Below are 25,512 nucleotides of genomic sequence, written 5' to 3' on the forward strand. Positions count from 1 at the left end.
TAAGAAAGAATTCAACCTGTGTACACAGCCTCGGGGAAGGTATACTTGGAATAACACACAGTCCTTAGACAGTTACGATACAGTACTGTACTCAGAACATTCAGTACTGCAACCATCTACAGGTAATCAGGTCTGCTGCACAACCTCTTTACTGCTAAAATTTTAACAAGCGCACCTGGACAGCGTGGCTTTGGCTAGGTGTCTGCTGACATCAGTAAGCGAAGTTACTCACACTCTCATTAACGTCTTCTTTTTATTTCAGTTTCAAAACTTCACAAATGGTGGCGATAACTTCACATCAGATGTCCGATCATAGGCAGTTCAGATGGACAAAGACCTGTGCTCCATCCTGCCGCACGCTACGTTTCCGGGCAAACCCCCCTTAGTCATGAGCACAGGTAGGAAAGGTCAGGTGATAGATATAGGGCATAGCAGTATTCCTATTAAAGGGAAACTGTCATGTTCACCCGCACTATAACCCGATACACCGTTTTATAGTGTGGGTGAACAGGAGACTGATGCGAGGTCTCAGACTGCTATACCTACCTGCAGTTCGGAGCCCCGATCCCCCAAAAGTCCCCCTCTTCCAGCGCGGACTTGCGCTTTGAGGCAGCCGGCTGGCTAGATTTAAATATTCATAAGCGCCGGTCATGTGAGCACTCAGTAGGCACGAGCGCTCACATGACCGGCGCTTATGAATATTTAAATCCAGCCGGCGGGCCACCTCAAAGCGCAGGTCAGCGCTGGAAGAGGGGGACTTTCGGGGGATCGGGGCTCCGGACTGCAGATAGGTATAGCAGTCCGAGACCTCGCATCAGTCTTCTGTTCACCCACACTATAAAACGGTGTATCGGGTTATAGTGCAGGTGAACGTTTTCCTCTAACTCTTTCAGTGCTGGAAATTCAACAATGCTTACACATTTACAATCCCATTAGCCTATCCCCAGTATATACTTAGAGAAAAACCTTAACACTACATGCCTCATTCAAACCTTTCGGTTCCAGAGATTCTAACACCTTGATCCAATATGTCTCATGGCGCAGTAAGTTCCTTTTATTATCTTCCTTATTCCTTCTCAGTTCCACATTTTCGGTTACTTGCCACCTGAGATCTGATACTACATGCCCGTTACTTTTGAAGTGCAGTGCTACATTAGTTTCTCCGTATTGAGTTTCTACTTCGGTTATGATGTCACTTTGCAGATACCTTCGAATCACTGACTTATGTTCACCTATCATTTTAATCTGCCATGCTGTTTGCCCGACGTATATTTTACCACAAGGGCATTTAAGAAGGTATATGACATTCGTGCTCAAACAGGAGTGGTAAGCTTTAATCTGTATTTTATGACTTTATGTAGGGTGACAGATACAATCCCCTTTCACTATACCATTACATTGAGTACAAGAGAGCCATGGATAGGTGCCTCTCTTTTTTGCTGCCAAAAAAGTCTGAACATAGTGGTCCACAAGGATCAAGAGCGGCTGTAACAGGGAGTGGACAACTATCTTCAGACCAAAATTAAAGGGGTACTCCAGTGGAAAACTTTTTTTTTCAAATGAACTGGTGCCAGAAAGTTTAACAGATTTGTAAATGACTTCTATTAATAAATCTTAATCCTTTTAGTACTTTTTAGCAGCTGTATGCTACAGAGGAAATTCTTTACTTTTTGAATTTCTTTTTTGTCTTGTCCACAGTGCTCTCTGCTGACACCTCTGTCCATGTCAGGAACTTTCCAGAGTAGCATAGGTTTGCAATGGGGATTTTCTCCTGCTCTGGACAGTTCCTGATACGGGCATCAGGTGTCAGCAGAGAGCACTGTGGACAACACAACAAAGAAATTTAAAAAATAATAGATTTTCCTCTGTAGCATACAGCTGCTAAAAAGTACTAAAACGATTAAGATTTTTTAATAGAAGTAATTTACAAATCTGTTTAACTTTCTGGCACCAGAGTACCCCTTTAAATGGTTAGACAGGTGTTTGAAAGACACCAATGATTTTTTGGATCATTTAGATCAGTGTGACTTTGTTGGTGTTACATATCTCTGCACACTAGACGTGCAGAGTTTGTACACCAATATACCACAAAATGAGGGGATACAGTGGGGGAGATTTATCAAAGCATTTAAACAGTTTTTTCCTGCCTAAAATTGTCGCACAGAAAGTCACAGTCTAAATATGTGCGACTTTTTTGCAACTTTTGCTTTAGTGGATTTTTAGAACATTGCATTGGTGCATGCATTGGTGCGAAAAGTCGCATTGGCAGAAAGAACACTGAAATGTCAGACCATACTGAAGCAGGTTTAAAAACATTCTAAACCATAGATCTCGAAGCCGGTACACAGAATTTAACAAGAGCTGTGCGACTTTTAATAATTTAAGCACAAATAGACCGTCCTAACCCTCTGTAGGTTGGTCTATATTGATGTGGGAAATAGAATACTTTGTTAAATCCCCTTCCAATGTGTTTGAGAATTATTATCTAGGAATCATATGATCGATAACCAAAAACAAAATTTCCTGATGTCCCTGTTGGACTTTGCGTTATCAAAAATTGATTTTAGGTTTGGTAAGGATTTTTTCTCCAAACAAATGGAGTTGCGATGGGGTCGGCGGTGGCCCCTAGTCTGGCCAATGCCTTTATGGCAAATTTGAGAATGCACACGTGTTTGGTACTTGTGGGCTGGAGACGTCATCCACGTGGCTTCACTACATGGATGACGTCTTCATGCTCTGGAGACAAGACGAAAAGTAATTATTGCAGTTTGCTGAGAAACTGAACCAATGTCACAACACCATTACGTTCACTCATACGTCTGATCCTTGTGTTATACATTTTTTGCATTTAGAGGTACGGTTAAATCAGTACGGGTTTTCCACCACTTTGTACAGTAAGCCCACCGATAGAAATAGCACGTTGCACTGGACCAGTTTTCATGCACCTATGGCGTTTAAAGGACTACTAAAGAGCCAGTTTGTTAGGGGCAGAAGAATATTGTCATGGCCGTAAATGTTGGCACCCCTGAAATTTTTCAAGAAAATTTAGTATTTCTCACAGAAAAGGATTGGAGTAACACGTTTTGCTATACACATGTTTATTCCCTTTGTGTGTGTTGGAACTAAACCAAAAAAGGGAGGAAAAAAGCTAATTGGACATAATGTCACACCAAACTCCAAAAATGGTCTGGACAAAAATTATTGGCACCCTTAACTTAATATTTGGTTACACACCCTTTGGAAAAAATAACTGAAATCAGTCTTCCTATAACCATCAATAAGCTTCTTACACCTCTCAGCCGGATTGTTGGACCACTCTTCCTTTGCAAACTGCTCCCGGTCTCTCTTATTGGAAGGGCGTCTTTTCCCAACAGTAGTTTTAACCCCTTAAGGACCAAGCCCATTTTAACCTTAAGGACCAGGCCAATTTTATTTTAGCGTTTTCGTTTTTTCCTCCTCTCCTTCTAAAATCCATAACTCTTTTATATTTCCATCTACAGACCCATATAAGGGCTTGTTTTTTGCATGACCAATTGTGCTTTGTAATGAAACCTCTCATTTTACCATAAAATGTAAGGTGAACCCAAAGAATAATTTTTTTAGGGAGGAAATTTAAATGAAAACCACAATTATGCTAATTTTGGAGGGTTTTGTTTTCACACTGCACACTTTACGGTAAAAATGACATGAGTTCTTTAATCTGTGGGTCAATACAATTAAAATGATACCCATGGCTAGATACTTTTATATTTTTGTACCGCTTAAAAAAAAATTAAACCCTCTAAAATATAGCATTTATTTATCACAATTCAAATGAAAAGTAACCAGCATAATACAATCTAACAAAAGAGAATGACTGTGTAACCATAAGGACAAATAGTTTAAATACATATAATGAGTTCTTAACAAGAAAAGGAGTTCTTAAAGGGGTTGTGCGCTGCCCTGCAGTTCGGAGCTCCGCTCACACCGACCGGAAGTTCATTACTCCGAACACGGTGTGCGGGCTTCCGTGTTCGCGGCCGCCGGGCGTGACGTCACGCCTGGCCCCTTCGTGACGTCTCGCCCGCCCCCTCAACGAAAGTCTATGGGAAGGGGGCGCGACCGAGGGGGCGGACGAGAAGTCACGAAGGGGCCGGGCGTGACGTCACGCCCGGCGGCTGTGAACACGGAAGCCCGCACACAGCGTTCGGAGTAATGAACTTCTGGACGCTGTGAGCGGAGCTCCGAACTGCAGGGCAGCGCACAACCCCTTCAACAAGAAAAGGTGAGTATAAATAAATAAATATAAACTCACATTACTGGTGGAGTGGCAGACAGATAACCTCCTTTCCGTTGGTACAAGGAGCTAAGTTGGGGGATGAATAGTGGGGATAAATAAACAGTATATCAACAATAAACTCTATCCCTTACACTATATCCTATAAAAAAGGCCTGTCCCTGCCTAACAGTGGAGGAGGCACCCCCACTTCAAATGACGGCTGTCCACAGCCCTATGAGGATGCATCATCATACCCTATAATGAATATTATCAGCATATACCAAACAACAGATAAATGTTAAAATGATCACCACTGTGAGAGGAAAATACAAAAACTATGTATAAATATCTATAACCTCATGTCAGAAAAATGCAATATATACATGAGGTTTTACAAATTCTATAATCTCACCAGTGGGTGCATGCAAATACAATAGATACACAAATAGTCATATATAACAAAATAGATACCAAAAGATATATGAAGAATAAATAATGTAAACAAGATATATACTCTCATGACCTCATATAATGCACATGAGGTTCACAATACCTCTAACCTCTACGCGTTTCCCCCCAGATTTGGATGGATACCGGGGTTCCTCAGGAGGTCTTGTGAAGTCATAGTTCATAGAACTTAAACCTGCATATGGGGGTGGACTTCAGACGTTACATGACACCTCCCGCTGTTCCACAACTCCCACATGCGGGGGGTACATGTGTATTCAGTGCATGCCAAAGAGTGAATGACTATGACCAGTATTTATATCCAATATCATAACTATGACCAGTATTTATATCCAATATCCATCTGTAATCACTCACCTGATGTGTGCTCACACGTGTGTTCAAATTTAGCCGCATGGTTCGGACGTTATGTCCGTCCGGGGATAAACCCGGAAGTGACATAACGCATATGCGTACATCGTCAAGTTCCACTGCTGGGAGTGCATCCGTGCATCTCACCGCAGTGGAACGCAAACTTTTAAAGTCCGGAACACATATATAAACACCACATGCGCAGTAAACACTAAGAGGTGACATAGCGCACATGCGCATTCTGTCCATGCGCTCAATTGCTCAGAGCGCATCGATGCGTCTCACCTCAATGGAACGTAAGGCTTACAATAGCCAGAAGGTCACAGGTGCGCAGCGGGCCACTCCCACACTGCGCCTGTGCAAACCTCACTGTCACCCCCCGAAAGCTACTGTGCATTTGAAAAACTTGGAACGCACAGGAGAAATACACAATAGATGGGAACATCTAAGAGGCCCAGATATATTGCAGTGTATAATTACAGTTATGAACACACGTGTGAGCACACATCAGGTGAGCGATTACAGATGGATATTGGATATAAATACTGGTCATAGTTATGATATTGGATATAAATGCTGGTCATAGTCATTCACTCTTTGGCATGCACTGAATACACATGTACCCCTGCATGTGCCTCCTCCACTGTTAGGCAGGGACAGGCCTTTTTTATAGGATATAGTGTAAGGGATAGAGTTTATTGTTGATATACTGTTTATTTATCCCCACTATTCATCCCCCAACTTAGCTCCTTGTACCAACGGAAAGGAGGTTATCTGTCTGCCACTCCACCAGTAATGTGAGTTTATATTTATTTATTTTTTAATACTCACCTTTTCTTGTTAAGAACTCATATGTATTTAAAGGGGTACGCCGGTGGAATTTTTTTTTTTTTAAATCAACTGGTGCCAGAAAGTTAAACAGATTTGTAAATTACTTCTATTAAAAAATCTTAATCCTTCCTGTACTTATTAGCTGCTGAATACTACAGCGTAAATTCTTTTCTTTTTGAAACACAGAGCTGTCTGCTGACATCATGAGCACAGTGCTCTCTGGTGACATCTCTGTCCATTTTAGGAACTGTCCAGAGTAAAAGGAAATCCCCATAGCATACATATGCTGTTCTGGACAGTTCCTAAAATGGACAGAGATGTCAGCAGAGAGCACTGTGGTCATGATGTCAGCAGAGAGCACTCTGCTCATGATATCAGCAGACAGCTCTGTGTTTCAAAAAGAAAAGAATTTACGCTGTAGTATTCACCAGCTAATAAGTACAGGAAGGATTAAGATTTTTTAATAGAAGTAATTTCTGGCACCAGTTGATAAAAAAAATAAAAAAAAATAAAAAGGTTTTCACCGGAGTACCCCTTTAATAGCTGCTGAATACTACAGAGGAAATTATTTTCTTTTTGGAACACAGAGCTCTCTGCTGACATCATGACCACAGTGCTCTCTGCTGACACCTCTGTCCATTTTAAGAACTGTCCAGAATAGGAGAAAATCCCCATAGAAAACATGCTGCTCTGGACAGTTCCTAAAATGGACATTGTCAGCAGGGAGCACTGTGGTCATGATGTCAGCAGAGAGCAATGTGTTCCAAAAAGGAAATAATTTCCTCTGTAGTATTCAGCAGCTAATAAGTACTGGAAGGATTAAGATTTTTTTTAATAGAAGTAATTTACAAATCTGTTTAACTTTCTGGCACCAGTTGAGGTTTTCCACTGGAGTACCCCTTTAAACTATTTCTTCCTTATGGGTTACACCATCAATCTCTTTTGTTAGATTGTATTATGCTGGTTACTTTTCATTTTAATTGTGATAAATAAATGCTATGTTTTACAGGGTTACATTTCATGAGTTAATTACTGTATGTTTAGTAACCCGTTTATTTGATAATTTTCGGGAGTCGCTTAAAAAAAAATCTAAAACTTTTTGTACAAAATCAGTCATCTAAAAACGCCCTATTTTGACCACCTATAACTTATAAATGTTTCCATATATAGGGCGGTATGAGGGCTCATTTTTTGTGCAGTCATCTGTACTTTTTATTGATACCACATTTGCATATCTAAAACTTTTAGATAATTTTGTATAAATTTTTTTTTAAATAAAATGTGACAAATAATAAGCATTTTTGGACTTTTTTTTATTTTTATGTTTACGCGGTTCCCCGTATGGGATCATTAACATTATATTTTGATAGTTCGGACATTTACGCACGCGTCGATATCAAATATGTTTATAAAAAAAAATGTTTACGCTTTTTGGGGGTAAAATGGGAAAAACTGACAATTTTAATTTTTTTTAAGGATCGAGCAGAGCAGAAGATCACCGATAATACTGATCAGTGCTATGCCCAATGCTTAGCATTGAACAGTATTAACAATTAAATGATTGCTATAGATCGTCCCCTATGGGGGCAGATTTAGTGTGACAGACACACAAAGCAAAGACTAAGTCAACTTCTCTCCTTTTTAGTGTCAAAAGATATATTTATTGACAAAATCAGTAACAACAATACAACATTGTGGAAGCAAGTGCTACATTACATGTATATAAATATATGTAGGCACACAGCAGTAGATAAATCAACCATAATTCCCCTTAACAAGGGAGGGACATGGGGTGGTGGTAAGGGGGTAAAGGGAAGGGAGGGGTCAAGGGGGAGGACTCTACATTGGTACTGCACAGATATGGTAAATAGCTATTGCAAGTAAAAAGAAAATGAAGAAGATAAGGTACAAATAATATTGTATGTCCGGGCGTGAGAAGAGGAAACCCAGGGCTCCCAAACTTTATTGAACAATTCCATGGTATCCGCTCTTAGAGCATTCAGCTTTTCTGAGACTAGAATTTGGTTAACCCGTGACACAACCATAGGCAGTTAGAGTACGGCTGAGCACCATTTGGTAAGCTATATGTATACGGGCCGCCAATAAGATAAATTGGGCCAATTTAAAAGCAGCCGAGGAGAGCCCTGGGGGGTTTCGGCCTAAAAGGCATACATCAGGGGAAAGTGGTAATCTTGTGTCTAGAACCAACGAGACAAGATCCATGACTCCACCCCAGAAAGCCGAGACAAATGGGCAAGACCATATGGAGCATGGACCCCGCCTCTGGACAGCCTCGAAAACACGGGAGAGACCTCTGGCTAGACAGCATGTAATCGTGTTAGTACATAATAGGTACGGTGTAAGATTTTTAAGGCAGTTTCAGTGAGGGAAACCTGCCAACTGCCCTTACTAAGTTGAGAACAACAAGTATGCCAATCGGCTAGAGACATGGATATCTGGAGGTCGTCCTCCCACTGAGACATAAACTTCAACTTACCATTAGCAGGTGGGCTATTGAGGAGGGAAAAGAGAAGAGATAGTGCCCCAGGGCGAGCAGGTGTATACTGTACAGAGCCATCGCTTCCAAGGGAGTAGGGGCGATGGGGGAGGAAGCATGTAGTAAGGAGGAAAGAAAGGAAAAGATTTGGGAAAGTCTGAAAAGTTCAGAGGATGGGGGTCCGAACTGTGACACAAAGGTGTCTTTGTGTATAAGCCTACCCCTCACCAAAAATCGATTAATAGTTGTAAATGTATTATCAATCCACCAACTAAAAGTTGAGGGGGAAATACCTGTCAGAAAGGAAGGGTTACGAAAGAGAGGCATAGCAGGGGAAAGAGGAGATTGGAGCTTGAGCTTAAATCTGACCAAGCGCCATAGAAGAAGAGAATAGCGTGAGAGTAGAGCAGAGGAGGGAAGTAAAGAGCAGATTGAACCTGGTGACCACATGAGGGAGCATAGAGTGTACGGAGCTAGTAAGTCATTTTCAAGAGCAACCCACCTAGGTCCAGAATGACCAACATTACAAATTAGAAACTGAGCTATGCATGCCGCCCTGTAACATTTCAAGATGTTGGGGACCGAAAGTCCCCCAACTCTCTTGTGATAATACATAACTGAACGGGGGATTCTGGGATGGGAGTCATGCCAGATAAATCTAAACAGGTCAGCCTGGAGTGCCTTAAGATTAGCTAATGGGAGAGAGATGGGAAGTGTCCTAAAGAAATAGAGACGAGGTAAGATCACCATCTTGACCGAGTGGAGACGACCCAGCCACAATATATGTGGCAAATTCCAGCATGCTAGATCAGCCCTAATAGTTTTGAAAAGCGGGGGATAGTTAAGCCTGTATAGAGAAGAAAGATGAGCAGGAAGAGAAATACCAAGGTAGGAAAGGTAAAAGAGGAAGGTTTAAGAGCAAAGTTGAGACGTATCAGATATTGTATCGATTGAGGGGTGTTGCAGAACAATATCTCTGATTTGTTCCTATTAATCACCAGGCCCGAGATGGCAGAAAATTTATCTAAAACTGAAAATACATTTGGAAGGGATAGGAGAGGTTTAGTAAAGGTGAGTAATAAATCATCCACGAACAAATTAACTTTATAGACCGAGTTGGCTATAGACACGCCTGAAACATTCGGGTCACTACGAAGGATACTCGCCAGGGGTTCCATAGCCAAAAGCGCTGGGGATAGAGGGCACTCCTGGCGAATACCTCGCTCAATAACTATAGGGGAAGGGGAGGAGGTTGGAAGCTTCAAATAAGCCTGTGGGGTAGAGTAGAGGCATTTCAGGGCTGCCAGAAAGGGGCCAGAGAAGCCCATAGTTTTGAGCACTCCAAATAGGTAGGACCACGATATTGTGTCGAAGGCCTTTTCTATGTCAAGACTCAACAAGGTCAGGGGGGTAGACGTAGTAGAGGCCCAATGGATGACATCCAGTACTTTTCGAATATTATCAGGGGCTTGGCGTCCTAATATGAACCCTACCTGGTCCCTATGGATCAAATAAGGGAGGAGAAAATTTAATCTACGGGCTAGAATGGACGTAAAGATTTTCATATCCTAATTTATGAGGGAAATGGGGCGAGAACTTCTCTCCTTTTTATCTGCTTTCAGGTGTGATTTTAATATTGCCCATACCTGTTACTTGCCCCAGGTCAGTTTAAAGGAGCCTCACACGCTTGAAAAAATCTTATTTTTCCACAATTTTTAAAGGGTGACAATTTTGTCCAGCACATTTTTGGAGTTTGGTGTGACATTATGTCCAATTTACTTTTTTTCCCTCCCTTTTTTTGTTTAGTTCCAATACACACAAAGGGAATAAACATGTGTATAGCAAAACATGTGTTACTGCAATCCTTTTCTGTGAGAAATACTTCATCTACTAGAAAAATTTCAGGGGTGCCAACATTTACTGTATCTAGTAATGATTTTGAATACGAAAAGAAGAAGAGTAAAATCCGAAAAAAATTGTAAAAAAAAAAAAAAAAGTTGTAAATAACGAAAAATAGAGATGTCTCAACTGGCAGGTAGGAGGTGCTCAATAGTGTTGCTCTCAAATATTCGCAATGCGAATTTTATTTGCGAATATCACATATTCGCGAATATTCGCGAATATAGCACTATATATTCGTAATTACGACGAATATTTGTTTTTTGTTTTTTTTTCACAGTACACATCACAGTGATCATCCCTCTCTGCTTCCAGCTTGTGTGGTGTAATGAAGGTTCTAATACTACTGTGCGAGACTGGCGTGCGAATTTTCGCATATGCGAAAATTAGAATATGCAAATTTTCGCATGTGCTAATTTTTGTATATGCTAATTTTCACATGTTAATTTTTCGCATACGCGAATTTTCACATATGCGAAAATAAAACGAGAATATTCCGAATATGCGAATGTTGCGAATATATGACGAATATTCGTCCATATATTCGCAAATTCGAATATGGCCTATGCTGCTCAACACTAGTGCTCAACCCCACATGCGGTTGTGCATATATACTGGGGGAGCAGATCCTGCCCTTGTGGTCCGTTGCTAAGGGCAATCCCCAGCATAAAAATGCATACAATGGAGGATGCCTGCAACAAGACTACAAGTGCCACATTAACATCCTACAACAGATAAACGGTGTGGATGTGTAACAATTAGAATAATAACATACAGGGATTAGGTGCACTACTGTGGTAGATGTAAACAATGACATTGGCTAACCCTCAACACTGATGTTAAAATTGAGACATTAGCCAGTATATCCTTATATGAAGGACATACCTGAGCCTGCACACCAACGCCAAGGTTTCTCAAGTGGCACGGGACCTAGCACTAACCTACCTGTGCCTGATAATCAAAACCAGGGGCCAGTGGGCAATTACGGCAGCATTAGGTCCGACTCATAGCTTGCTCCCAGTTACCTCCAGTGTAAACTGGGCACACATACAATTGGAGGAGGGAGGCAGACTACAAGCCCCGTTTCATTATTTAAGTCTTATACTTGGAGATGTAAAACTCCACATTTTATGCACCTTTATTACCACTCTAGGCTGCATTCAGGTTCACCTGTAAGGCCGGCATACATACTCAGCCACTTAGGTGGAGCTTATAGTCTGCCTCCCTCCTCCCATTGTATGTTTGCCCAGTTCACACTGGAGGTAACTGGGAGCAAGCTGTGAGTCGGACCTAATGCAGTCGTAATTGCCCACTGGCCCCTGGTTTTGCTTATCAGGCACAGGTAGGTTAGTGCTAGGTCCCATGCCACTTGAGAAACCTTGGCGTTGGTGTGCGGGCTCAGTTATGTCCTTCATATAAGGATAAACAGTAACCCCCCGACCTACGATGGCCCTGACATATGATAAAATCGACATACGATGGCCTCTCAGAGGCCATCGCATGTCGATGTCAGCATCGACATACGATGCTTTTATATGTCGGGGCCATCGCATTAACTGCTATCCGACAGCGCAAAATGCTTAAAGGGGTAGTCCAGTGGTGAAAAACTTATCCCCTATCCTAAGGATAGGGGATAAGTTTGAGATCGCGGGGGGTCCGACCGCTGGGGCCCCCTGCGATCTCTCTGTACGGGGCCCCGGCTCTCCGCCGAGATAGCGGGTGTCGACCCCCGCACGAGGCGGCGGCCGACACGCCCCCTCAATACATCTCTATGGCAGAGCCGGAGATTGCCGAAGGCAGCGCTTCGGCTCTGCCATAGAGTTGTATTGAGGGGGCGTGTCGGCCGCCGCCTCGTGCGGAGGTCGACACGCCCCCTTCCCGCGGGCTGTCGGGGCTCCGTACAGGAGATCGCAGGGGGCCCCAGCGGTCGGACCCCCCGCGATCTGCAACTTATCCCCTATCCTTAGGATAGGGGATAAGTTGCTCACCACTGAATCACCACTGGACTACTCCTTTAAGCTGCTGTCGGATAGCAGTTTAAGCATCCCTGGCAGGTTCGCTTACCTATTCCCGCTGCTCCGGGTCCACTTCGTGATCCTCCGGTGTCTTGCGCATCTTCTCCAGGGTCCGGGTCTCGCTTTCAGGCGTCGTTATTACGTCACTATGCACGCCGCGCCGGCGCAGCAGCGTAATAATGTCACCAGAAAGCGAGGCCCGGACCCTGCAGAAGATAGGGAAGATGCCGGAGGATCGCGAAGAAGACACCGGAGCAGCGGGACAGCATCAGGAGCCCCTGGGACAGCATCGGGAGCGGTGAGGACCTGGTCCTGAGCGGCGGGGACAGGTGAGTACAGCTTCCTATACTTTACATTGCACGGATCCCTCAACATACGATGGATTCGACAAACGATGGGTCGTTTGGAACGAATTACCATCGTATGTTGATTGACCACTGTACTTTAACATCAGTGTTGAGGGTTAGCCAATGTCACTGTTACATCTACCACAGTAGTGCACCTAATCCCTGTATGATATAAAAAAAAAAGTTATAGTAATAAAGAGGTGAGGGGTATTGGTGAAGAAATAGGTAAAAATTCGAGAGCAATGTATAGGAGAGAAAAAAAGGCGTGGAAAGAAAATGCAATACAGAACGCATAATGTACATAAGCTGGCATGACAAAAGATCAGGTATGGTGCAATGTACTATTAAAAAAATATTGGAAACTGCTATCATCTCACCCAAAATATGGGAAGCTATTTAAACACCCCCCCCCCCCCCCCTCCCCATGTTCGTCTTTAAAAAAGGAAAATCATTAGGAGGCCAATTAGAAGTGATGTGGCAAGGTAAACAGACTTTTTTTGGCAGCAAAAAAAGAGAGTCACCTATCCATGCCTCACTTGTACACAATGTAATGGTATAGTGAAAGGGGATTCTACATATCACCCTACATAAGGTCATGAAATACAGATTAAATCTTACGACTCCTGTTTGAGCATGAATGTCATATACCGTCTTAAATGCCCTTGTGGTAAAATATACGTTGGGCAAACAGCATGGCAGATAAAAATTATAGGTGAACATAAGTCAGTGATTCGAAGGTATCTGCAAAGTGACATCATAACCGAAGTAGAAACTCAATACGGAGAAACTAATGTAGCACTGCACTTCAAAAGTAACGGGAATGTAGTATCAGATCTCAGGTGGCAAGTGCAGTGACCCCCCCGACCTACGATGGCCCCAACATATGATCAAATCGACATACAATAGCCTCTCAGAGGCCATCGCATGTCGATGTCAGCATCGACATACGATGCTTTTTTATGTCGGGGCCATCGCATTAAGTGCTATCCAGCAGCGCAAAATGCTTAAGCTGCTGCCGGATAGCAGATTAATGTTCCCTGTGTGGTGCGGTAAGTATTACTTACCCCTCCACGATGCTCCGGGGGTGCCCTCCGGGTCCAGCGCTGGTCCTCTCCGGTGACGTCAATACGCTGCTGCGCACGTCATCCAATAGGAATGGCGTACGCAGCGGCGTAATGACGTCGCTACGCAGGCCCAGTAAGGCCTTGCGGAAGACAGCGGAGGACCGGAGAAGACCAGGAGAGCCCAGCAGAGGACCGGGGTCACCATCGCGAGCGGCAGGGACAGGTGAGTACAGCTTCCTATACTTTACATTGCCCGAATCCCTCAACATACGATGGATTCGACAAACGATGGTTCGTTTGGAACGAAATACCATCATATGTTGAGGGACCACTGTAATTGAAAATGTGGAACTGAGAAGGAATAAGGAAGATAATAAAAGGAACTTACTGCGCCATGAGACATATTGGATCACGGAGTTAGAATCTATGGAACCGAAAGGTTTGAATGAGGCATGTAGTTTTAAGGTTTTTCTCTAAGTATACAGGGTGGGCCATTTATATGGATACACCTTAATAAAATGGGAATGGTTGGTGATATTAAAGAAGATATCCCATGCAGCAAAGAAAAAAAAAATACCCAGCTATTCCATTGTATATTCACCTACCACCTCTCTGACATGTTTGTGATTTTTTTTCCGCCCCCAATTCACCGGCTATTCAGCTCATAAATTCCAGTTACTTCCTGGTTATGGTGGCTATCCCTGTGATCTCAAAGACTACATTTCCCTGCATGCACTGCTCACATTTCCTGCTCTGAACTTGTTACCACCCCTAACTTATGTTAGTCACTCCCACCGCTCTGCTAGCTCACTCCCACATAACACTCAGCTCCAATCATAGCCCTATACAGCAGGGTGGCCACGAGAAAACAAACTAATCTCAGTGCTCAGAGAGAGGGACCCTGGAATTGAAGCTGCAGTTTTACACTGTAAAATCACTCCCTCCCCCTCCTCCTCTCAGTGAAACAGCTTTACAGTGGCACAATCACCTCCCCCCTCCTCTGCCCTGCACTCCTCTCTCCCCAGTGCTCAGTGTGACAGCTCTACTCTCCTGCTCTCCCTCCCCTCCATTCTCAGTGTGACAGGTCTACGCTGGCAGCTCCCTCCCCTCCCCCCTCTCCTCCGTTCTCAGTGTAAAAACATTAGCAAGGAGAGGGGAGAGAATCAGTCTGTTTGCTGGGGCTGCTATGATCTGAATCAGCCGGCATATAGGCAGTGCTGCTCAGTCAATCACTGCAGAACAGAGGGAGGACAGTGTGAATATTCATCAGATGGGAGGGACTAAGGCCGAGCACAGGGAGCTCTCTGCAGCACAGGGGTTTTCTGGGTAATTGTCACGTCACGGCCCCAGGGATGCAGCTGATAACAGCCTGAATAGGAGGTCGAAAGTCATGAAAACCTGGAACAGCTGAATTTCCTGTCAGACAGAAGAATGCAGAAAAAGCTTGTTTCTAAGCAGCATTGGTAATGGAAGTGATTTACAAACCTATATAACTTTACCTTCTGCACTAAAAGCTGAACAATTTTTTACTGTGAGACTTGTCCTTTAACTTCCTGTTTGTGGCACATTAGCATATGTCAGGGTGGAAACTTTTCAAGATGGGTGGTGACCATGGCAGCCATTTTGAATCCAACTTTTGTTTTTTCAGTAGGAAGAGGTTCATGTGACACAAACTTATTGGGAATGTCACAAGAAAAACAACGATGTGCTTGGTTTTAACATAACTTTATTCTTTCATGCGTTATTTACACATTTTTGACCACTTATAAAATGTGTTCAATGTGCTGCCCATTGTGTTGGATTGTCAATGCAACCCTCTTCTCCCACTCTTCACACACTGATAGCAACACCGCAGGAGAAATGCTAGCACAGGCTTCCAGTATCCGTAGTTTCAGGTGCTGCACATCTCGTATCTTCACAGCATAGACAATTGCCTTCAGATGACCCCAAAGATAAAAGTCTAAGGGGGTCAGATCGGGAGACCTTGGGGGCCATTCAACTGGCCCATGACGACCAATCCACTTTCCAGGAAACTGTTCATCTAGGAATGCTCAGACCTGACACCCATAATGTGGTGGTGAACCATCTTGCTGGAAAAACTCAGGGAACGTGCCAGCTTCAGTGCATAAAGAGTGAAACACATCATCATGTAGCGATTTCGCATATCCAGTTGCCTTGAGGTTTCCATTGATGAAGAATGGCCCCACTATCTTTGTACCCCATATACCCCACCATACCATAAATTTTTGTGTTCCAACAGTCTTGGAGGGATCTGTCCAATGTGGGTTAGTGTCAGACCAATAGCAGTGGTTTTGTTTGTTAACTTCACCATTAACATAAAAGTTTGCCTCATCACTGAACAAAATCTGCGTAAACTGAGGGCCCTGTTCCAATTTTTGTTTTGCCCATTCTGCAGCACCTGAAACTACGGATACTGGAAGCCTGTGCTAGCATTGCTCCTGTGGTGTTGCTATTAGAGATGAGCGAACTTACAGTAAATTTGATTAGTCACGAACTTCTCAGCTCGGCAGTTGATTACTTATGCTGCATAAATGAGTTCAGCTTTCAGGTGCTCCCGTGGGCTGGAAAAGGTGGATACAGTCCTAGGAGACTCTTTCTTAGGACTGTATCCACCTTTTCCAGCCCACCGGAGCACCTGAAAGCTGAACTAATTTATGCAGGATAAGTCATCAACTGCCGAGCCGGGAAGTTCGTGACGAATCGAATTTACTGTAAGTTTGCTCATCGCTAGTTGCTATCAGTGTGTGAAGAGTGGGAGAAGAGGGTTGCATTGACAATCCAACACAATGGGCAGCACATTAAACACATTTTATAAGTGGTCAGAAACTTGTAAATAACTCATGAAAGAATAAAAGGAGATTTTTTAGACTTACCGTAAAATCTCTTTCTCGAAGGATCCATTGGAGGACACAAACCTTGGGTATATGCTGCTGTCTCTAGGAGGCTTGACACTATGGTAACCAAAAAGTCGGCTCCTCCCAGCAAGATATACCCGCCTCCAGGCCACTGAGCAATTCAGTTTTAGTCCCAGAGCAATAGGAGGAGACAGACAGGTCAAAGGAAAAAAAAAAAAAACATGAACTGTCTGAGAACCAGAAGAAAAATTAACTGAACACTCCCTCGGACAGATAACCGAATAGGAACCCCAGAAAAGGGCGGGAGCTGTGCCCCCAATGGATCCTTCAAGAAACAGATTTTACGGTAAGTCTAAAAAAAATCTTTTCTCTATTGGCTCCATTGGGGGACACAGACCTTGGGACATACCAAAGCCGTCCCTTGGGTGGGCAGAGAAAAAAAGGTCAGGCAGTCGGCTGTACCACTACCGCCGCCTGCAACACTTTACGGCCCAGACTAGCATCAGCCGATGCGAAGGTATGAACCTGGTAGAATCTCGAAAAAGTGTGCAAAGACGACCAGGTGGCCGCTTTACAGATCTGCGAGGCTGAGGCCTTGTTTCGGAGAGCCCAGGATGCTCCCACAGAGCGGGTGGAATGAGCCAAAACCCTGAAGAGTGGGATCTTCCCCTTGCAGCGGTAAGCTTCCGAAATAGCACATTGGATCCACAGAGAAATGGTGGCCTTGGAAGCAGGCTGTCCCTTCCGACGACCTTCCATAAGGACGAAAAAAGAATCGCACTGACGAAAGGAAGAGGTGACAGAAAGATAAATCCGAACAGCCCGTACCACATCCAATTTGTGGAGCAAGCGCTCCCTGGGATGAGAAGGATCGGGACAAAAGGACAGAAGGAGGATGTCCTCGTTGAGATGAAAAGCCGAAACGACCTTAGGTAAGAAAGACGGATCTGGCCGGAAAACAACCTTGTCCTGATGAACTATCAGGAAAGGAGAACGGCAGGAGAGAGCTGCCAGTTCAGATACTCTCCTAATGGAAGTAATAGCTATAAGAAAAGCCACCTTCCAGGATAGGAGGCGAAGGGGAACCTCCCTAAGAGGCTCAAAAGGTGCGTCCTGGAGAGCGCCTAGAACTAAGTTCAAGTCCCGAGGGGGAGAAGGGGACCGGTAAGGGGGGACAGCGTGTGCCATGCCCTGAAGGAAGGTCCGGACATGCGAATTGGAAGCCAGAGGACGCTGAAAGAGAATGGAAAGGGCCGAAACCTGACCCTTAAGGGAGCTGAGAGCCAGCCCTTGTTCCAACCCCGACTGCAAAAAGGAGAAGAGACGGGGAACGGAAAAGGTAACTGGAGAAAAGGACTGAGTTTCGCACCAACGAAAGTAAGCCTGCCAGTTACGGTGATAAATTTTCCCAGAGGAGGGCTTGCGAGCCCTGAGCATGGTGCGAATTACCTGTGAATAGAAGCCACGGGCCCTTAGAACCGCGGTCTCAACCGACACGCCGTCAAATGCAGCGACTGTAAATTGGGGTGGCAAAGGGGACCCTGTGACAGTAGGTCTGGATGAAGTGGAAGACTGAACGGAACGTCGTCCAGAAGCCAGACCACGTCGGCGTACCATGCCCTTCGAGGCCAGTCTGAACCCTGGGAAGGAGGGGGAGAGGAGGGAACAGGTAGGGCACGACAAAGCCTGACCATGGAATTACTAGGGCATCCACGGCTAGAGCCAGGGGGTCCCTGGACTTTGACACAAACATGTGAATTTTCCGGTTGTGTCGAGAAGCAAAGAGATCCACGTCTGGGGTTCCCAAGAGTTGCAGATCTGTGCGAACACCTCCGGAAGAAGAGACCACTCTCCGGGGTTGGCTGAGGACTAATTGAGGAAATCCGCTTCCCAATTGAGCACTCTCGGAATGTGAATCGCCAAAATGGCTGGAACTTCTTGTTCCGCCCAAAGGAGGATCCTTGTCACCTCGGACATGGCTGCTGATCTGCGAGTGCCGCCCTGCCGATTGATGTACGCCACAGCCGTGGCGTTGTCAGACTGGACACGGACAGGGTGGCCCTGAAGCAGGGACTCCCAATGCTTCAGACAAAGATAAATCGCCCTCAGTTCCAGGATGTTTTTGGAAAGATGGATAGAAGGGCTTCTTGGGGAGGACAGAGGCCTTGAACCGTCTGATCCCTGAAAACACCCCCCCCCCCCCCCAGCCCGACAGACTGGCATCTGTCGTGACCGCCTGCCAGGGGGGGGAAGGAACGAACGCCCCTGAAGAAGAAGGGGGGAGCGGAGCCACCAGTGCAGAGACCGACGGGTCCAGAGAGGGAGAACAATCTTGCGATCGAGAGAGTGAGCAGACCTGTCCCACCGGGCAAGAATCGCCAGCTGAAAAGGACGGTAATGAAACTGGGCAAAGGGTACGGCCTCCATGGCTGCCACCATCCGACCCAGGACTTCCATGCAAGTACGGATAGTGACCGGGGATGGTATCCGAAGGGAGCGGATTCCCGACAAGAGGGCCAGACGTTTGCCCGGCAGGAGGCGAATTCGAGCCGAACTGAAGCCCCAAGACGACCAGAGACTGGGTGGGGGAGAGAACTGACTTGTCTCGGTTGACCATCCACCCAAAGCGACATAAGGTCTGAAGAGTGAGGCTCACATTCTCCAGAGCCTGGGCTCTGGTGGACACCTTGATGAGGAGGTCGTCCAAGTAGGGTATCACTGATACCCCTCTTGACCATAACAGAGCTATCACAGGCGCCAGAATCTTGGTAAGGACTCGTTGTGCTGTGGCCAGACCGAAGGGGAGAGCCACAAATTGATAATGACCTTCCGGAACCGCAAAGCGGAGGTACCGCTGGTGTCCGGAAAAAATTGGAACGTGGAGGTAGGCATCCTTGATGTCCACCGAGGAAAGAAACTTCCCTTGATCCATAGACTCCACCACCGAACGGAGAGATTCCATTCGGAAATGGCGGATAAGAAGATGTTGGTTGAGACGTTTGAGGTCCAGGATTGGCCGCACAGAACCGTTTTTCTTGGGAACCACGAAAAGATTGGAATAGAAACCCTGAAAGCGTTCCCTTGAAGGAACCGGGACAATGACACCTTGGATGAGAAGGGACTGAAGAGCCTCCCAAAATTCCCTCGCAAGCGAGGGAGATCGGGGAGCACGGGACTGAAAAAAACGATCCCTCGGAAGGGAGGCAAATTCTCTCTCTTGTCTCTATGTCTCTTATGGCCATAACCAATGAGTTCACAGTGTCCACTGAGTCCGAACGGTCATCTGAATCGGATGCCGAATTGGAAACCTCGTCCGCCAGTTCTCTAGGAGAGTGCGAACAAGTGGAGGTGGCCCTAGAAGAGGGAGACTCCGACCTGGTACGTGGCTCAGGAGAGCCAGAGCGGTGACCATGGGAACGTCCTCTGGAAGAGTGACGCGTGTGGCCTGAAGAAGCGGTTGGGCGAGACCTGCGAGTGGAATGCCCGTGTCTACCAGAAGACTCAAGGGATGAGTCAGAGGAAACTCCCCTATTACGCTTATGTGAAGCATAGGGAGAAGGGGAACGGGACCTTCTAGAGGGCCGTTGAAGGGTAGACCTCTCCAAGGCCATCACCACAGAACGGGAGACCTGTGCCAAGTCGGATATAGACTGGGAGAGGGAGGAAACCCAGGCTGGAGGGGCGGCAGAACCCACCGGGTCTGAAGGAGCACCTGGGTTAGAAATAGCAGGGGGGTCTGGGGGAGGAGTGGAGCAGGCAGAACAATTGGGTTCAGCAGAACCTGGCATTTTTGCAGAGCAGTTTTTACAAGCGTAATGGGTAACTAATATTCCCGATATCTGCTTTGAGGGAGGAACAGTTCTGGACACGGACATAGCAAAAAAATGAACAGTCTCACCCAAGTCTGTGTCCCAAGGCAGCTGCTGAGAGAAGAACTCTGCACCGTGGCAGTGAGGAAAGAGAAAAAATGCCGGCCAATAGGAGGAAGAGGCCGGGTCAGAGGCAAGGGCGCTGTGATTGGCCCCTGCACGGCCCCAAACGCGCGCACGGCGCTGATTGGCAGCTCATTTCACGCTGCTGAAGGGTTTATGCGGCCTGGTGGGCGGAGCTAACATCCGCCAGGCCACCGAAGAAATACAGCGGGACTTAGTAATGGCGCCCGTTCTGGACCCCGAGCGCACACGCCGCCTGTAGTGAGCTCCTATGCGCCCGGGGAACAGAGTGGGCGACGTGCCGTCGGCAGCCGCGGCTGCCGAAGGTGAAAGTAAAACGGTGCACATCGTCGCAGAGTACATACATGTCACACACACTGACCAATAAAGTGCCCCTTACTGTGAAAACACTGCCCCTTAGATCCACTGCTCCCCCATATAATAAAACACAATCACCCTTCAGGAAGACTAAAGTATCCCACGGCCAGCCCCAGCTTCAGTAAGGATAGGTCCAAAAACAAGGGTCTCCAGCTGTTGCAAGACCTAGGGAAAGAAAAATACCTATGCTGAAGAACTTACCTAAAGAAGTCTTCAGAATGTAGTCTTCAGTCAGCATTGTCCCTGCAGCAAGTCAAGCTCATAGCGAGGCAAACAGGGAGGTAGGGGGACCCGGACCCATGAGGTACAACCCAAAGCGCTGACCGCTGGCGAGAGGGGGTTAACAGTACATCCAAGATGTCTGCCACCTCTCGCAATGGGGAAACAGTGAACCGCAGTTCCTGAGTCCCCACCTGAAAACAGAAAGAAAAAGGAAAAACACATTCCCTAAACGTAAAAGATAAAAAACAATATGAGACCTGGTCTGGAGAACACAAGACCAGTGTCCACCTCCTTAAGACACTAAGCTAAAACTGATTAGCTCAGTGGCTTGGAGGCGGGTATATCCTGCTGGGAGGAGCAGACTTTTTGGTTACAATAGTGTCAAGCCTCCTAGAGACAGCAGCATATACCCAAGGTCTGTGTCCCCCAATGGAGCCGATAAAGTTATGTTAAAACCAAGCACAGCTTTGTTTTTCTTGTGAAATTCCCAATAAGTTTGATGTGTCACATGACCCTCTTCCTATTGAAAAAACAAAAGTTGGATTAAAAATGTCCGACTTCAAAATGGCCGCCACGGTCACCACCAATGTTGAAAAGTTTCCCCCCTCACATATACTAATGTGCCACAAACAGGAAGTTAATATCGCCAACCATTTACATTTTATTAAGGTGTATCCATATAAATGGCCCACCCTGTAAACTGGAGATAGGCTAATGGGATTGTAAATGTTTAAGCATTGTTGAATTTCATGCGCTGAAAGAGTTAAGAGGAATATTGCTATGCCCTATATCTATCACCTGACCTGTCCTACCTGTGCTCATGGCTAAGTTATCGCTAGAGATGAGCGAACTTACAGTAAATTCGATTCGTCACGAACTTCTCGGCTCGGCAGTTGATGATTTTCCTGCATAAATTAGTTCAGCTTTCAGGTGCTCCGGTGGGCTGGAAAAGGTGGATACAGTCCTAGGAAGGAGTCTCCTAGGACTGTATCCACCTTTTCCAGCCCACCGGAGCACCTGAAAGCTGAACTAATTTATGCAGGAAAAGTCAGCAACTGCCAAGCCGAGAAGTTCGTGACGAATCGAATTTACTGTAAGTTCGCTCATCTCTAGTTATCGCTACCATTTGTGAAGTTTTGAAACCAAAATAAAAAGAAGACGTTAATGAGAAAGCTACTGAGTAACTTCGCTGACTGATGTCAGCATACACCTGATCTCATGGCAGAGCAACAGCATAGAGCTGGGATAGGAGGGGTCTGTGAGCTGCTAGGAGGTATTTGGTAGGTCAAGATGTCATCCTGTAGTTCACAGAAAGTCAGCTGACCCAGGAAAGACCACTTTCTGACATATTAAACACTAATTTTTTTTTTTTTTATGGCTCAGGCTGGTGATCACATGACCCAGTTACAGAAATGAAACCCACAAATGCAGCTGTACTGGAGTGAACCAGATGGCACTGTAGGAATATGATGAAGAGTGTGCATTATATGAGGGGGGAGGGGTAAAAACAAAACCAATGCTTAGTTGATCTTAATACTGCCCACTGGCAAAGAAATAATCTGATAGATTGGTTCTGTGGATAGGTGTATTTTATAAAGGTAACACGTTGAGATTAGGAGCACTCCCTTTAAGAGACTGCTTCTTATATCAACTGGTTACCTGTAGAAGACACAGCTGGGAAACCATTTCCTGGTTTTATTCATGAAAACCTAAATAGGTGTATAAATAAAAAGTTATCTCTGACCATTCTCAAGACATTGTCTTGCTGTCAGTGACTAAGAACACTTCTTTAGTTTCGTTAGGTAACCAGTCATTGGGGGGAAACATAACTATCCTTTCAATGTACTTTTTTTTAGGGAGATAGTGGAGGACCTTTTGTCTGTTATATAGCAGAGCATGCAAGCTTTTACCAGTTTGGGATCACAAGCTTTGGCTATGGCTGTGCTGAAGCCCATTATCCTGGAGTCTACACACAAGTGAAAAATTATAACTGGATGGTAATGCAAATGAAGAATATTGCAAATCATATAGATGGTGGGATCCATGGTACAAGAGGTTTGGGAAGTGCGGTCATGATTTGTGTTATGAATGTGATTGGAACATTAGCCGTTTTATCATTGATGTAAAATAAATATGCACGAGGTAAACTGACCAGACACCTTAGAAGAAGGAGCTGGCATCAGCTGTAACCTTCCTAATGTCCCACCACCCCTATATAGTAGGTAAATAGCTCTCTTAATGCAAGTGTTGTTACTAAAGCCATTGACCGGTTCCTTTTAAAGGAGACTTATCACTTTCATGCCGCTCGAACAAATCACTCAAGGCAGGGCAGGCAGAAGCCTCTGGGGACCGCCCCATGACTAATTATTCAGGCAACAATGAAGGTGACGACAAGGAAAGGCTAAGTTTCCACTTGGATTTTTTCTGGCAGTTTTTGGAAAACTGCCACTACAGTGTGAGTGTATTCAAAAGGAATAGGACTTCTAAAGGAAGGACTTACACTTCTCCTCCCTTATGGATCCACTTCTGGCTTTGGCTCAAAAACTGCAGTGGCAGATCTCCAAAAACTGCCAGAAAAAAAACCAAGTGGAAACTTAGCCTTAAAGGACATCTGCAGCGTTACAAACACTTATCCCCTATCCTCTCCTCAAGATAGGGGATAAGTGTTTGATCGCGGGGGGTCCGAACGCTGGGGCCCCCGGCGATCTCCTGTACGGGGCAGCGGCTCTCCCTTGCAGGGGGCATGCCAGCCGCAGCATGACGTTGCGGCCGACACGCCTCCTCCATACATCTCTATGGGAGAGGCGGGGAGGCAGTGTTCGTGCCTCCCTGTCTCACCCATAGAACTGTATGGGGACGGGGGAGGAGACAGGGCGTCACCGTTGACCTCTAGGTCGACGCTACGTCACCATGAGCGCTCATGGCGGCGCCCCGTTAGGGAGATCGGGAGGGGGGGGGGGTAGGGCAGTCAAACTCCCCCCGCGATCAAACACTTATCCCCTATCCTGTGGATAGGGGAAAAGTGTAATGCCGCTGCAGTTGTCCTTTAAGGTGATTACTTATTTCCCACAATTGGTTTAAGTTTTTTTTTGTTTTTTTTTACTTTTCATAATTTAAAGAGGTATTCCAGGGAGATTTTTTTTCTAAAGATAAGGGGGGATAAGAAAGATGGAGCTCAGGACTAGAAGAAATAAGGTTCAGCTTCCGAGTCCAGGGCCCCCCATAATACTTTGGGTTCCTCATGCAGTGCCCAACTTACCAATTATTATAGGAGATGGGCTTCTATATAAATAGTTCTGGTTAACACAAACAACTGCTGGAAAATATGCCTAAAACAGAACTCATTATAAACCTGCAATAGATTTTATTGTTAAAGTGCTGAGATGCAAAGACACAGCAAAGACATGTTAGTTCTGGTTTCACAAGTTTTTTTGTTTGTTTTGTTTTTATCAAGTTTTGCACATGAAAGAATAAGAAAAATAAAACATAACAGTGTTAACTATTAATCTATAAATTCACTTGTTTAGGATATTAGTTCATGATTGCACAAAGGAATTGAATTGTTTTCTGTAGTTGCTATCCGCTTTAAAGTCAATAAAGTTTATTAAAATGAACACTTGCAAATATGTAATCTACACACTGCACCGATTCTGCTACCAGAAGATCTTGAGGACTATACAATGTTTCTAGAGCAGTGTTTCCCAACCCAGTCCTCAAGGCACACCAACAGTCCAGGATTTTAATTTTTCCCTGTGCTATTCCAATGGAGTAACTGAAAAAACCGGGAATGTTGGTGTGCCTTGAGGACTGGGTTGGGAAACACTGCTCTAGAGCAAGGCCTGGAAGAAATTTACACATAGACGCTAATATATAGGTTAACAAACAGTACATCCCATGAAGCTGAGGACTTCCAAGTCTCCTTATGAGAACGGAATCCCTGCAGAAAGTATACTAGGAGCAGAAAGGCTTAAAATCAGCTTTATTTACAATTAACAAAACAACCTCCTTGAATCTGGTTGTCACTTACACCTCATTCACATAAGCAAGTTTAAATACCTTGGTATTGACTAAAATGGTCACTGTTATGTCAAACAGCTTCCTACCATATGATTCCTAACATTTTTCTAAGGCTGCATTCACATCTTGTTTTTACGTTACGGGTGCCTGATGGGCTGGGCAAACGGGGCTCTCCCGTACCCCAGCTGGACCAGCGCTGAAATCACTTACATTAGTGAGCCGACCGGAGTCAAACGGTGACTCCGGTCGGCTCACTAATGTAAGTGATTTCAGCGCTGGTCCAGCTGGGGTACGGGAGAGCCCGGTTTGCCCATCCCCCAGCCCGATCAGGCACCCGTAACGTAAAAACGAGGTGTG

The 25,512-nt window shown here is 45.2% G+C and overlaps 1 protein-coding gene across 1 annotated transcript in view; it reads left to right on the plus strand.

Annotated features, from left to right (window-relative positions):
- The window catches only part of TMPRSS12 (transmembrane serine protease 12), a 46,938-nt gene extending 21,583 nt beyond the window's left edge, over positions 1-25,355 (plus strand). Inside the window, exon 6 of the mRNA XM_056562702.1 lies at positions 22,995-25,355. Within this exon, the coding sequence (XP_056418677.1) occupies positions 22,995-23,264 (270 nt within the window). The 3' untranslated portion in view covers positions 23,265-25,355. The remainder of the gene's footprint in view (positions 1-22,994) is intronic.
- Positions 25,356-25,512: the final 157 nt, after the last annotated feature.

Source organism: Hyla sarda, chromosome 2 (genome assembly GCF_029499605.1).
Source record: "Hyla sarda isolate aHylSar1 chromosome 2, aHylSar1.hap1, whole genome shotgun sequence".
Taxonomy (NCBI): domain Eukaryota; kingdom Metazoa; phylum Chordata; class Amphibia; order Anura; family Hylidae; genus Hyla; species Hyla sarda.